At 59.0% G+C, this 12,829-nt stretch overlaps 1 protein-coding gene across 2 annotated transcripts; it reads left to right on the top strand.

Annotated features, from left to right (window-relative positions):
• The first annotated feature begins 1,438 nt into the window (after positions 1-1,438).
• Positions 1,439-12,047, top strand: RPS6KA4 (ribosomal protein S6 kinase A4). 2 transcript variants are annotated; one of them, XM_057553889.1, is made up of 17 exons: positions 1,439-1,597; positions 1,700-1,771; positions 2,464-2,682; positions 2,778-2,893; positions 3,428-3,535; positions 3,740-3,820; positions 3,900-4,003; positions 4,099-4,249; positions 6,555-6,719; positions 8,478-8,606; positions 8,786-8,919; positions 9,016-9,109; positions 9,605-9,778; positions 9,859-10,053; positions 10,358-10,517; positions 10,707-10,870; positions 11,136-12,047. In XM_057553889.1, the coding sequence occupies exons 1-17, from the start codon at positions 1,543-1,545 to the stop codon at positions 11,328-11,330; spliced, it is 2,316 nt and encodes a 771-aa protein (XP_057409872.1). In that variant the 5' UTR covers positions 1,439-1,542; the 3' UTR covers positions 11,331-12,047. The 2 variants fall into 2 exon arrangements, with proteins under 2 accessions (XP_057409872.1, XP_007174372.1); XM_007174310.2 differs by lacking the exons at positions 10,358-10,517; positions 11,136-12,047 and having other exon boundaries at positions 10,707-10,834.
• The last annotated feature ends 782 nt before the right edge of the window (positions 12,048-12,829 follow it).

The raw sequence follows: 12,829 nt of genomic DNA, 5'->3' as shown, positions 1-12,829 counted from the left end.
CGGGGTCTCTGACCAGGGCCTCTGGGATGACTGACGCCCGGGAAGGGGGCCATTAGACTGGGCGGCAGGACATGAGTCAAGGCACCTGGGGCCGCCCAGAGGAGGGTGGGGCTGCCCGGCTGAGGTGAGGCAACCTGAATCTGGGGGTGGGAAGAGCTGGGAGGGGTGGCCAGGCCAGCCTCCCCAGGGTGACCTACTGCAGCCTGACTCAGGGTTTCCACAGCCCTCCCCTTGGGGATAACCCACCGCTCTGCCTGCCTCCTCTCAGCCTGAGTTTCTGAGGCTGGTGGCATGGGAGTGGACCCCCCTGGCCTCCAGTGGGGCTGAGCAGCTGGAAGCCCCTCCTATAGGCCTCGGGGCGGGGGCTTTGATGGCTGCCCCGCCCTATTGGTGGCCCCTGTCAGTTGTCAGGGAGGGGGACAAGGCTCCGGGCCTGATGGGGAGAGCAGGCCACCCCTATGTGGCTCTGACACCCCTTTTCGAGGTCTGCTCTGTGCCAGGCTTGGGGAACCACAGGGGGCAGAGCCACATCGGGGTGCGCGCACTGGGTGGGCTGTGGAGGGTGGCTGGGGGCTGAGGTGCTTTTATAGGTCCGCTTGCTTTAGAGAGATTCGGTCAGAAAATCGGCTGCCCCTCCCTGCTGGGGGTCGGGCTGGGCTCCCTCTCGGTGCCCCTTGTAGGTAAGGGGAGCCCAGAGACAGGGCTTGGTCCTCAGGGTGCCTGTGCCCCCAAGCCTCCCCTGCAAAGGCAAGTCTACAGGGGAGAGGGTCTCGCTGGCTGCGGGGGGTATAGACAGGGAGCTGGGCTGGGCCGGGCGGCTTCTGGGACCCTCTTAGCCTGCCCAGCACCAAGAGCGAGAGGCACGCTGAGCGAGAGGTGCAGGGCTGGGGCTGTGCTGGCAGTAGCTGGACAAGGGTGGCCGCGTGGCTTCAGGCTGCTCATCTGTCAAGGGGACCGACAGATCCCCTCCCCTATTTGCTGAGGTCAAGGAGTGATCAAAAACGAGGCAAGTGGGTTGTGATTTTTAGGAAATCCCTCACTTTCGCTGGCGGCTAAGAATTGGACAGAGCTGCTTGGCTGCCCTTGGGGCTGGCACCCTGGAGGCGAAGGCGGCTCTAAAGTACCTGAGTAGGGCCCCCACCCGCCTTGGGGCACAGCCTGATGTGGACTTACCTCCCTGGGGCCAAACCTGGCTTGGGAGTGTCCGCCCCACAGAGGCTCCAGGTTATCCACGGACCCCAGGCATGGCTCCTAAGGGGTGTTCCCAGGTCCCCAGGATGGTCGCCTGGGGGCCCAGAGCGCACAGCCCTAGCACCAGCCCCCTGCGCCTGCGGGAGATGGGACCGCCCCGCCCGCCCGCAGCCCGGCGCTGTCACGTTCCAGCGCCTGACTCAGGCCGCGCGGGGCGGGGAGCCGGGAGGCGGCGCCGGCGCCCGCCTCAGCCCCGGAGGCGGCACCAGGAAGCTCCCGCCCCGGCCGGAGCCGCCATGTAACCGGCGCCGCCCGGAGCTGAGCCTCGCGGGCCCCAGCGACCCGCCGGCCATGGGGGACGAGGACGAGGACGAGGGCTGTGCGGTGGAGCTGCAGATCACCGAAGGTGGGGCAGCGGTGGCCCGGGGTGCAGGCCGGGTGATGGCTGCCCAGGCCGGCTGGGAGGGTTCATGCACTGGCTGGGTTCATTTGCCCCCTGTGCCCGCAGCCAACCTGACCGGGCACGAGGAGAAGGTGGGCGTGGAGAACTTCCAGCTGCTCAAGGTGCTGGGCACGGGAGGTGAGGAACCCTATCCACCGGCAGGTGTCCCAGGCATGGTGCCCTGGGCCTCCCGCTTGCACACCCACTTGGCTTGGGCCAGGCCACCGGCAGTGCCCCCCAGCCTCTCCCTGCCTTGCCTGCTTTGCCCTGCCCTGCCATGGTTTGCATGCCGACTCCCAGGGCTGCTCCACGTTGACGTTGCTCCTCCCTGGAAGGTCCTCCCGGATCTGCCAACACTCTTGGGGGCTTGCAGCTCTCCTGTGTGATTCACAGCTCCTCCCCTTGTGAGATGTGAGAGCCTTCTCCCCCACTTTGCAAACTCCCTTCCTCGGGTTTGACCGTCCCTCCCCTGTCTGCATGTACCTCTGCCTCCCTTCCTTGGCTTTGCATCCTCTTGCATCTGTCTCATCTTCCACAGGTTTGCACATGACCCGCCCTCCACCCCACCCCCACCCCCGCTGCAGGCCTCCCGGAGTTGTGTGCCCCCCAGCCTGGTTTGCACATCCCCTCCCTGGTTTTGCTGAGCACCCTGCCGGGGATGTGCACACCTTTTCCTTAGAAGGCTCTGCCAGTTTTTGCACACCTGCCTCTCACCCCAGCTCCCTCCCCCGACTTGCACACCCTCCTGGGTTGGCAACATGCCCACCCTCACCAGTCTGCACCACCCTCCTGTTCATGGCCTACCCTCCGCCCACTCGCTGCTCCCACAGCCTACGGGAAGGTGTTCCTGGTGCGGAAGGCGGGCGGGCACGACGCGGGGAAGCTGTATGCCATGAAGGTGCTGCGCAAGGCGGCGCTGGTGCAGCGAGCCAAGACGCAGGAGCACACGCGCACCGAGCGCTCTGTGCTGGAGCTGGTGCGCCAGGCACCCTTCCTGGTCACGCTGCACTATGCCTTCCAGACGGACGCCAAGCTGCACCTCATCCTGGGTAAGGGCAGACACCTTCCAACCCTGGGGGCCATGGAGGCGGGGGGGCCACCCAAGGGGGCTACTTCGCAACTTTCACCCACCCCCCGCCCCCAGACTATGTGAACGGCGGCGAAATGTTCACCCACCTCTACCAGCGCCAGTACTTCAAGGAGGCTGAGGTGCGCGTGTATGGGGGCGAGATCGTGCTGGCCCTGGAACACCTGCATAAGGTGGGTGAGGACCTGGCCACCTGGCTGTGGCCGTGGGGACTGGGCCTGGGCCTTAGAAGGGGCCTGTGAACATAGCGGCCTTGGGCTTTCTGAGGGATGGTGGCCTCGGTGGGGACGGGAGCTGCTTCCCTTAGGCCTCCTGGAAGGAAGGCCTCGGTGCTGCCTGGTGGGGTCTCCTCCCCTGGGGTCTCCTCGAAGGGGCTTTCCTCTCACAGGGAACTCGAGGCTGCTTCCTGGGGCCACGTTCACAGAACTTCTGCAAACGGAAACCTCATGCCTTGGCTCCCAAAGCCGTCATGAGATGGGGCTCCTCTCCCTGGGAACTTGGGGCCTGCTCCCCTGCGGCCTCTCCGTGATGTCCTCCTTCCTTGCTTTTACATCTTAAATGGCTTTTCCTATCCAATGGCCCAGTCCCACCCCGGCCCCCCACCAGCACTGGAGGTCCCCTTCCCCAGGGACCAAGTGCAGGGACAGGAGCTGCAGGAGCGGAGGGTGTCGGGGGAGGGACCCTCAGTGCCTTCTTGCTCCTGCCAGCTGGGCATCATCTACCGAGATCTGAAGCTGGAGAACGTGCTCCTGGACTCCGAGGGCCATATCGTCCTCACGGACTTCGGGCTTAGCAAGGAGTTCCTGACAGAGGAGGTGAGTGAAGGGCAGTCTCGGCCTCCTGCACCCCCATGCAGGCCTTCCCTTCCCGGCTCCTGCTCCGTGCCTGGCTCTGCGTTTCTTGGGGGTGCAGAGGTGAGTAGATCCAGGCCCCGCCTTCGGGGAGTTCCCACTGCCCCGACCCTCACAAGTCCAGCGAGTCTTACTCTGAGCCTTGGGCGGGTCCTCTTGCCCTCCCAGAAAGAGCGGACCTTCTCCTTCTGCGGCACCATCGAGTACATGGCCCCTGAGATTATCCGCAGCAAGTCGGGCCACGGCAAGGTGGGTTGGCAGGGGAGCAGAGGGGTGGGTGTGGTGAGGTAGGGGTGGCCGCAGGCCCTCACCCGGCTCTGCCCCACAGGCTGTGGACTGGTGGAGCCTGGGCATCCTGCTGTTCGAGCTGCTGACGGGGGCCTCGCCCTTCACCCTGGAGGGCGAGAGGAACACGCAGGCAGAGGTGTCTCGGTGAGCAGGGTTGGAAGCAGAGGGCGGCCGAGGGGCCTGGGCAGGGCTGGAGGGGGGGCTTGCTGCCCCTGACGCCCCCCCACCAATCCTCCCAGACGGATCCTGAAGTGCTCCCCTCCCTTCCCCCCCCGGATTGGGCCAGTGGCACAGGATCTACTGCAGCGGCTACTTTGCAAGGACCCCAAGAAGCGGCTGGGTGCAGGACACCAGGGGGCGCAGGAAGTTAAGAATCACCCCTTCTTCCAGGTGAGGTTCCTGGCTCGCCCCCATACCTGTCTGCACACACCGGGGCCAGGCTACTGCTCTGGGTTGGGGGACACTGGAGGGATGGTCTGAGGCTGGCCAGTTTCACTTGATGTGGAAAACCTCTCAGATAAAGAAACCAGGCTTGTCTTCTCAGCCGTCTCTATTGAAACTTGGAAGATGTGTTCTTGCAGGAAAGCATTCTAGGTTCATTGCCTGGTAGGGCTGGCAGGGACTTGAGAATGAATTCATCAGTCCTTTCACTGGACGGGTTCAGAGGAGCAAAGTGACTTGCCCAAGATCACGCAGTAAAAGTGTAGAGCTGGGAACAGATCCCAGGTCTGCTGTCAGCCCAAATCTTATGACTCTTGCATCCACTCAGGGTTTTGGTCTTTGTACCTGTACAGGCTGTGTGCCTGTTCTTCAGATGGACATGTCTGAATCAACCACGTGGGTTTTGTTCACTTGTTAAAAGCACACACAGTTTAGGGTGCAGTGCAGAGTGAATTCTGTCCTTGTGAGACCTCACTGGCTCAGGCACTGTGCCTGGCCAGCATCATTGCCTAGCAGGGCCCTGTAACAGTGAACACCTGTGTCTTGGCCCCTTACTTGCATTATTTCATGTAAGCCTCAGAACCTTCCTGATTATCTTCATCTTTACAGATGAGGAAACTGAGGTTCAGAGAGGTTAAGTAATTTGCCCAAGATCTCTGAGCTAAGTGATGGAGCTCAGATTTAAACCCACAACTGGGTGGCTAGAAGGCCCATGCTCTTAACTGTTACGTTCTGTTTACATGTGGGTATTAAATTTGCCTTGTCTGACGTAGAAACAAAAGCATCCACTTCTGGGCACTTATAGTGGGCCAGGCACCCAGTTACCCTTGCTATGAGCGCCATCTCCTTGAATCTTCCCAGCAAGTACTGCTTGGGAAGGGCCCTCAGAGAAGCTTTCTCAGACAGGAGTCTAAGTCTCTGCGGTGAAGATGTCCCTTTGTGGGCGAAGTGACTGAACAGTGTCAGTTTCCTTAAGTGAATTCCTCAACCCACCCTGAGCACATGCCAGGCCCTAGGTGCTGGGAGTAGGTGGGCCAGTAGTCACACTGGAGAGGTGCCCCAAGGCTTTCGAGGCCTGATGGTGCCCTTATTCCCCCTTCTCTTGAGACAGCCTCTTTGGTGATAGCAATGCTCTGGTCCCTGGTGCCAGAACTGGGGCCTTCAAGCCCAGGCCAGGCCTCTAGGCTGCAAGTGACAAAAAGTCCAGCTCAGGATGGTGATATCTGTGGAACAGAGTCTGGCTGCTAAGAACAGAGATAGGAATGAATAGTGGTCTAAACAAGATAGACGTCTATTTATTTATTTATTTTCTCACATAAAAGAAAGCCAGAAGTTGGCAGGCTGGGGCTGCTGTGGTGTCTTCATGAAGCCAAGTTCAATTTTTTTCTTTTTTCTTTTTAAATGCTCCTCTATTCTTAGCACGTAGCCTCTGTCCCCAAGGTTGCCTCGTGGTACAAGATGACTGCTGGAGCTCTTGCTATCTAGGTTGCTCTCCAGGTGGGAAGCACAAAGAAGAAGGAGTGGAAGGGCAAAAAGGGCACCTTACCAACTGTTCACCCTCCTCTTCAGGCTCTTTCCCTGGATTCCTACCTCGTAATTTTTGCTTACAAGTAATTGGTCACTGCAAGCTGCAAGGAAGTTTATAAAATACTATTTTTTAGTTGTGTACATTGGTTCCTGAAATAAAATTGGGGCTATAGTACTAAGGAAGACCAGGAGAATGGATGTTGGGCAGGCAACGAACAGCCTCCGCCATACTAGTTTAAACATAAAAAGGAATGTTTTAGCTCCCATAAATGAAAAGTCCAAGGAAAAGTGGTCTGACTTCAGGCAAGGCTGAATCCAGGTGCTGAATCTATGTTATCAGGAATTTCTTTCTTTGTCTCTGGGTTCTGCTTTTCTGCACAGGTACTTCATCATTAGACATTGAGGGGGTCCCCAGCAGTTCCAGGCCCATATCCTCCCAGATTTAAGTCCAGTAGGGGAAAGAGATTTGGTTTTTTTTGCACATCAATTCTATTAAAAGCCCCAGAATTGGCTGAGTGTGGTGGAGGGGTGGTTCTCCAAGAGAAATAGGGATTCTGTTATCAGAGGAAGGGAAACAGAAGCTGAGGAGGCAGGAAGAACAGCTTCCCACACAAATGCCAGTGAGACCTTTGCCTCACTGAGGAGCTGCCTGGTGAGGGTGGCCTGAGTGGACAGGGGTTTCCACTTCTTGCCCTTTGACACCCTATCTCTCATTCCTTTTCTCCAGGGTCTGGAATGGGCTGCTCTGGCTGCCAGGAAGATTCCAGCCCCATTCCGACCCCAGATCCGCTCAGAGCTGGATGTGGGCAACTTTGCAGAGGAATTTACCCGGCTGGAGCCTGTCTACTCACCCCCTGGAAGCCCCCCACCTGGGGATCCTCGCATCTTCCAGGTGAGTGAGCGTTCATAGAACCACAGATGCGGGGGAGGCAGGATGCTGCTACCAGCCTCAGCCCTGGCTGACCTATGGGCACTGCATAGGCCCTGTGTCCTGATCAGGACTCAGCATCTCCTCTAGATCTCTCCACTCGTGTGGAATCTAGAATTGTCAGTCATAGAGACCGCCTTGGCAGGACATGCCTTTGAATTTCCTGGTTTATCTTGAAATTTCATGTTAATTTCCCTTCATCTCCATCATATCTCTTTATTGTTATGTAAAAATATTGTTTTAAATTATTCACTTGCTTAAGGGGACAGTTAGGAAGAGATGCCTTGTTTATACTGTGGCTTTGCATGTCCCTTTGGCATACCATATCACATTCCTGGGGGCATAGGCCCCCTCCACCCAGTTTTAGAAGCTTAGGCCTGTTGGACAGGTCCCAACTCCTTTGCTCGGCGTACAAGGCCTTGCATGATGTGATCTCTGCTCAGCGCCCTAACCTCAGCACTCTGTTATTCCACTTGGTGCTCTAGCACCTCTGAACTGCTCAGAGGTTCCAGAACACACCTCTGTACCTTTGCATATGTGGTTCCCTCAACCTGGAGGGAATAGTTGCTCACCTGGCAAAATTCAAGCCTTGCTGTCCAGTGCTGTCCGCATGTGAAGTCTTCCCTGCTCCTCTGGCCCTGGGTCACCCTTTCCTTGTGCACCAGCCCGCTACAGACAAAATCTCCTTCTAAACAGTTTGTCAGGTTTTATCCCGACGCTGACTGAGACTGCCTCACCTGGTCTGAAGCTCCCAGAGGGCAGGGACTATGTGTTTAATTTCTGTGTGCCTGAGTCCAGCTTGTAATTTCTGTGTCCCTGAATCCAGCTTGGGAGCCTGGTCTGTAGGACATGGTCCATAAATATTAAATAAGAATAGGCCAATATCAAGTATGGACGGATCAGTTCCCCTCTATGAAGCTCTCACAAGGGACAGCTCTGTGCTTGAATATCCCTCGATCTACTGCGATCCATCCTCGATCTCACAGTCCTAATGGGCAAGTTTTCTTGTGAATCAGTGGTTCCTTTCATTCATTCATTTAATGATTCAAAAATATGTATTGAGTGCCTTCAATGTGCCAGGCACTGACCTGGGCACTGGGGACGTAACAATAAACTTGACAGGCAATAATCCCACCCACGTGGAGCTTGCATTCTAGCGCACAGTGGCGCTGCATTTTTAGGAGAAAACAACACATTGTTAAAATTACCCTTGAGAGTCCCTTGAATTGCCAGGATGTGGATTGTTAGGAAAGGCAAAGAATTAACTTTGGTTTCTCTTTACGTTTCCTCAGTAGCCCCCCTTGCAGAGGAGGCCAAAGTTTGATTTGAAAGGAAGGAATAAAGACTTTTTGTCCTGAGTGGGTAGAGTTGAATTCTCCTAAGTTAAGTATGTGTGATGCCAGGCCACAGTTCTTTCATGTATTCAGCCTATCATATTCTGGGCCACTACACTGTGCCAGATGATGCCCTTGGCACCTGGGGGGATCACTGTGATGAGAAAGGTAGAGTCACAGACTGGTGGGGGGACAGACATGGTCCCAAGAGATCATAGAACAAGGTGGAATAAAATGTCCACACATCCTTTGTGCACCAGGATGCAAAAGCAACATCCCCTACTCCTGGGTCTTTCCTCTGCCCCCGCCCTCCTTCCCGCTGGGTGTGGGCCTTCGGGGACTCCATCTGCACCTCCATCCACCCCTGACAACACCCCTCCTCCGCCAGGGATACTCCTTCGTGGCACCGTCCATCCTGTTTGACCACAACAACGCGGTGATGACCGATGTGCTGGAAGCGTCTATTGCTGGAGACCGGCCTGGCCGGGCAGCGTTGGCCAGGAGCGCCATGATGCAGGTGGGTTGGGCCAGGGTGGGGAGAAGTGGGCTTGGGGGCATCTGGGCGTGGGGACTCCAGATCTGGCTTCAGCAGGCGCACGCTGTGGCTTCGGTGAGGTCCGTAGCCTCTCTGAACCGGGGCGTGGCATGGCCGCAGGGCTCCCGGTGGGACCTCTGACGCGTCCCCTTTGCCCCCAGGACTCGCCCTTCTTCCAGCAGTACGAACTGGACCTGCGGGAACCCGCGTTGGGCCAGGGTAGCTTCTCCGTGTGTCGCCGCTGCCGCCAGCTACAGAACGGCCAAGAGTTCGCGGTCAAAATCCTCAGCCGCAGGTGGGCGGGCCTGGGGTGGGCGGGGTTCTGCTGAGCGGATTCGGGGAGGGCGGGGCCGGAGGTCAGCTGTCCTGACCCCGCCTGCCCTGCCCCCAGGCTGGAGGCGAACACGCAGCGCGAAGTGGCCGCCCTGCGGCTGTGCCAGTCGCACCCCAACGTGGTGAAGCTGCACGAAGTGCATCAGGACCAGGTGACGCCTTTCTGGGCTAGGGCGGAGCGCAGGGACGCTAGAGCCTGCCCGTGGGGGGCGGGGAGGGGGCGGGGAGGAGGACAGGAGGCGGGGCCTGAGAGCGCCATGGGCGGGGCCTGAGGATAGGTACGGGGGCCTGAGGACCCGGAGGTCAGGGAAGTGGGATTTCAGGGGAGTAGGGCCTGAGGACCGGAAGGCGGAGCTGAGGATGGCCAAGGGAACAGGGCAGGGGGAGGATTTAGGGCGGCGGGTTTTAAGGCGGCCAAAGGGACGGGGGCCTGGAAAAAAGTAGGGGGTAGAAACTGAAGCGTGTCCTAAGGTGGTTCTTGGGGTGGTCTTGAGGTCAGGGTTCGAACACGGACGGGGCCTGAAGCCGGGGGCGGAGCTTGATGTTGACCGCGGGGCAGGATCTGGCTGGCGGGTGGGGCCCGGCCCGGTTGTGTAGGTGGTGACAGTAACCCAGGTGGTGACCTTGGCCCATCGCGCCGCCCGCAGCTGCACACGTACCTGGTCCTGGAGCTACTGCAGGGTGGGGAGCTGCTGGAGCACATCCGCAAGAAGCGGCACTTCAGCGAGTCCGAGGCGAGCCAGATCCTGCGCAGCCTCGTGTCGGCCGTGAGCTTCATGCACGAGGAGGCGGGGGTGGTGCACCGCGACCTCAAGCCCGAGGTGGGCGCGGGGCCTCAGCGGACTGGGAGGGCTTCGGCGCGGAGGGCCAGTCTCTGACGGCCGCCTCGCCGCCCTCATAGAACATCCTGTACGCCGATGATACGCCCGGAGCCCCGGTGAAGATCATCGACTTCGGGTTCGCGCGTCTGCGCCCGCAGAGCCCAGCGGGGCCCATGCAGACACCCTGCTTTACGCTGCAGTACGCGGCCCCCGAGCTGCTGGCGCAGCAGGGCTACGACGAGTCCTGCGACCTCTGGAGCCTTGGCGTCATTCTGGTATGGGACGGGGTCTCCGAGGAGATGTCAGGGTCCTCCGAGCCTGGGGACAGGAGTTCTCTTGTTGGGGTGGCAGGGTTTGGTCTGAGGCTGGGGTCAGAAGTCGTCCTAATACAGAGGCGAGGTCTCTCTGGTGCTGGGGTCCGGGCATCCTAGTTTTAGGAGTTGGAAGTCAGAGTTCTTAACCCATGGGCCTCAGGGGTTAGCCTCTTGGAGAGGGTGAATGGTCCTGCAGTGGCTTAAGTCAGTCTCCTGGCCTCCACTGGCCCCCTAGTCTGGACTGGTCTCACTTTTCACCCCCCAGTACATGATGCTGTCAGGCCAGGTCCCCTTCCAGGGGGCCTCAGGCCAGGGCGGGCAGAGCCAGGCGGCGGAGATAATGTGCAAGATCCGCGAGGGGCGCTTCTCCCTTGACGGGGAGGCCTGGCAAGGCGTGTCTGAGGAAGCCAAGGAGCTGGTCCGAGGTGCGAAGCCGGAGGTCACAGATCATGGTTGGGGAGGGGGAGGCCATGGGGTCACGATGGGACAGGGATTGCAACTGGGTCAGGTGTCCTGGTGGGGGACTTGTGGGGAGGAGAGTGGGGCTGCTAGGATGTCTCTGGGGCACAGCCTCTACACACAGCCCCCCAACACTTCCCCCGTCCTGCCTCCAGGGCTCCTGACTGTGGATCCCACCAAGCGGCTGAAGCTCGAGGGACTGCGGGGCAGCTCGTGGCTGCAGGACGGCAGCGCGCGCTCCTCGCCTCCGCTACGGACTCCGGACGTGCTGGAGTCCTCTGGGCCAGCTGTGCGCTCCGGGCTCAACGCCACCTTTCTGGTGAGGGCGGGGGGCCTGCGAGGGGTGGGGGACCGAGGCTGGAGAGGCGGAGCCTGCGGCAGGCGACTCCGCAGTCCTGGAAGGTTGAGTTCAGCCAAGTCCAGGCCTCTGACCTGTCGGGACCCTGACCGTTTGAGAGGCTGGAGGCCAAAGACCTGTTGGCCCTGACCTAGTGGTATGGGAAGGAAGGCCTGGGATGGGGGCCAAAGCTAGGATTTGGAAGTCGAGGCCGGGCCGGTGGGACTTACCGCCTCCTTTCCTCCAGGCGTTCAATCGGGGCAAACGCGAGGGTTTCTTCTTGAAGAGCGTGGAAAACGCGCCGCTGGCCAAGCGGCGGAAACAGAAGCTGCGGAGCGCCGCCACATCCCGCCGCGTCTCCCCCGTGCCCGCCGTCCCGGGCCGGGCACCCGCCGCCAAGGGAGCCCCCCGACGAGCCAACGGTCCCCTGCCCCCCTCCTAGCCCCCGTCACTGTGACCCCCTCCCCGGTCGGGGCTGTGTTCTAGGAGGCCGGCTCACTGCCCCCAGGCCTCCTGCATCGCTCCGCCCCATCCCCAGGGATTGTTACCCTTCTCTCCCCTCCCCCCACCCCACCCCCAGACAGAGCAGAAGTATTTTTATAAGCAGAGAATTTTTTTAATGTCTTACCAGATAGAGTTAGAGATGCAGGGAGGGAGGGGGCCTGCTGGGGAGTGGAGTGGGGGGCCCTCTGCCTAGATGCTGCCTCATCTGGTGGAAGGCACTTCTCCCCCAGGGGGTTGCCCCGGCAGGGAAGGGCTCCTTCTCCATTTCTAAGCACTGAGTTGCCACAGGGAGAAACTGGGACCTCTCCCCTGCCCTCCCCTGAGGTCCTGCTCTTGGGAGGGGGCACCCCTCAAGCTGTCACTTTATGGACTGTTTGTGCAATTACGTCCACCAAAGACCTGTGTCGGGGGTGCTCAGTGAGAGGCCCTGGGGGACCCCCTGAAGCATTTCTGCCTCACTTCATGTCACCTGCTTCCCCCTATTGAGGCTAAGGAAGGAGGTAGGCGACCCCCTAAAAGGGGAGGCCCCCTTCTCACCCATCCCCTCCCCTTTGGCACAGCTGCCCCTAGCTGGGGGTGGCACCTTGGGGGTCTGGGGTGGGCATCCACAGTCACTGCCTCAGCCCATCCAGGCTGTGCCTTTGACTTTAAAATAAAAGTCTACCCAGTGCTGTGTGTGGCATGTGTGTGTGTATGTGTTGGGGGTGTGTATGGGCAGAGGTCCTGGGGCTACCTTCCAGCCAACGGGGCCTGAGACCTCAAAGAGGAGGGACAGGGCAGACCCTTCTGGGTAAGATGGTACCCTTTGTCCTTGGCTTTTGACATCATGAGGGTCAAACAGTTATCTTGGGTGTGTATCTGACACCTCTGCCATGTATCATTTAGGATTCTCCTGGTTGTAAGTAATAGAAAACCCACCCTAAACTTGCTTCAGCAGAACAGGATTTTTAGGCTTTTTGAACTACACAATCCAGGGGTAGCTTCAGGCAAGACCTGATCAGGATGCAAACATACGATCAGGACTCAGCTCCCCAGTCTCGGCTTTTTATCCTGTTGTGGGTTTTTTTGGTGTTGTTGCAGACTTGGAGGACTCTCCTTTTGGCCCCAAGATGGGTGGCAGGTGCTCCAGGGGACTACAGATTGAAATCTGGTGATAAAGAGAGTCTTTGTTTTAGCATTCCTGGCAGGAATCCTGAGATGTACTCCAATTGGATCCAGTTAGGTCAAGTGCCTACCCTGAATCAATCACTGTGGCCAGGGATGCAGTGTGCTGATTGGCTTAGATCTGGATCTTAGACTCCCCTCTGCAAGCTCATTGGGTGGAGAGCAGGAGAAGGGGTGGTCCCTAGAGAGAGGTCAGTTGGACAGGGCTTGGTTCCTGTCAGGGAGGGAGAGCAGGAGGGGAGCAGCTCATACCCATGGCTCTGGCAGTGATCA

The sequence above is a fragment of the Balaenoptera acutorostrata genome, chromosome 9 (genome assembly GCF_949987535.1).
Source record: "Balaenoptera acutorostrata chromosome 9, mBalAcu1.1, whole genome shotgun sequence".
Taxonomy (NCBI): domain Eukaryota; kingdom Metazoa; phylum Chordata; class Mammalia; order Artiodactyla; family Balaenopteridae; genus Balaenoptera; species Balaenoptera acutorostrata.
This window is presented reverse-complemented; position numbering and strand designations above follow the sequence as displayed.

Excerpts from the sequence above, each read along its gene's own strand:
- RPS6KA4 (XM_057553889.1), top strand. The coding sequence starts at position 1,543 with ATGGGGGACGAGGACGAGGACGAGGGCTGTGCGGTGGAGCTGCAGATC. Across the intron at positions 2,683-2,777 it reads CAAGCTGCACCTCATCCTGG|ACTATGTGAACGGCGGCGAA; the intron begins GTAAGGGCAGAC and ends CCCCGCCCCCAG. Across the intron at positions 4,250-6,554 it reads AGAATCACCCCTTCTTCCAG|GGTCTGGAATGGGCTGCTCT; the intron begins GTGAGGTTCCTG and ends CCTTTTCTCCAG.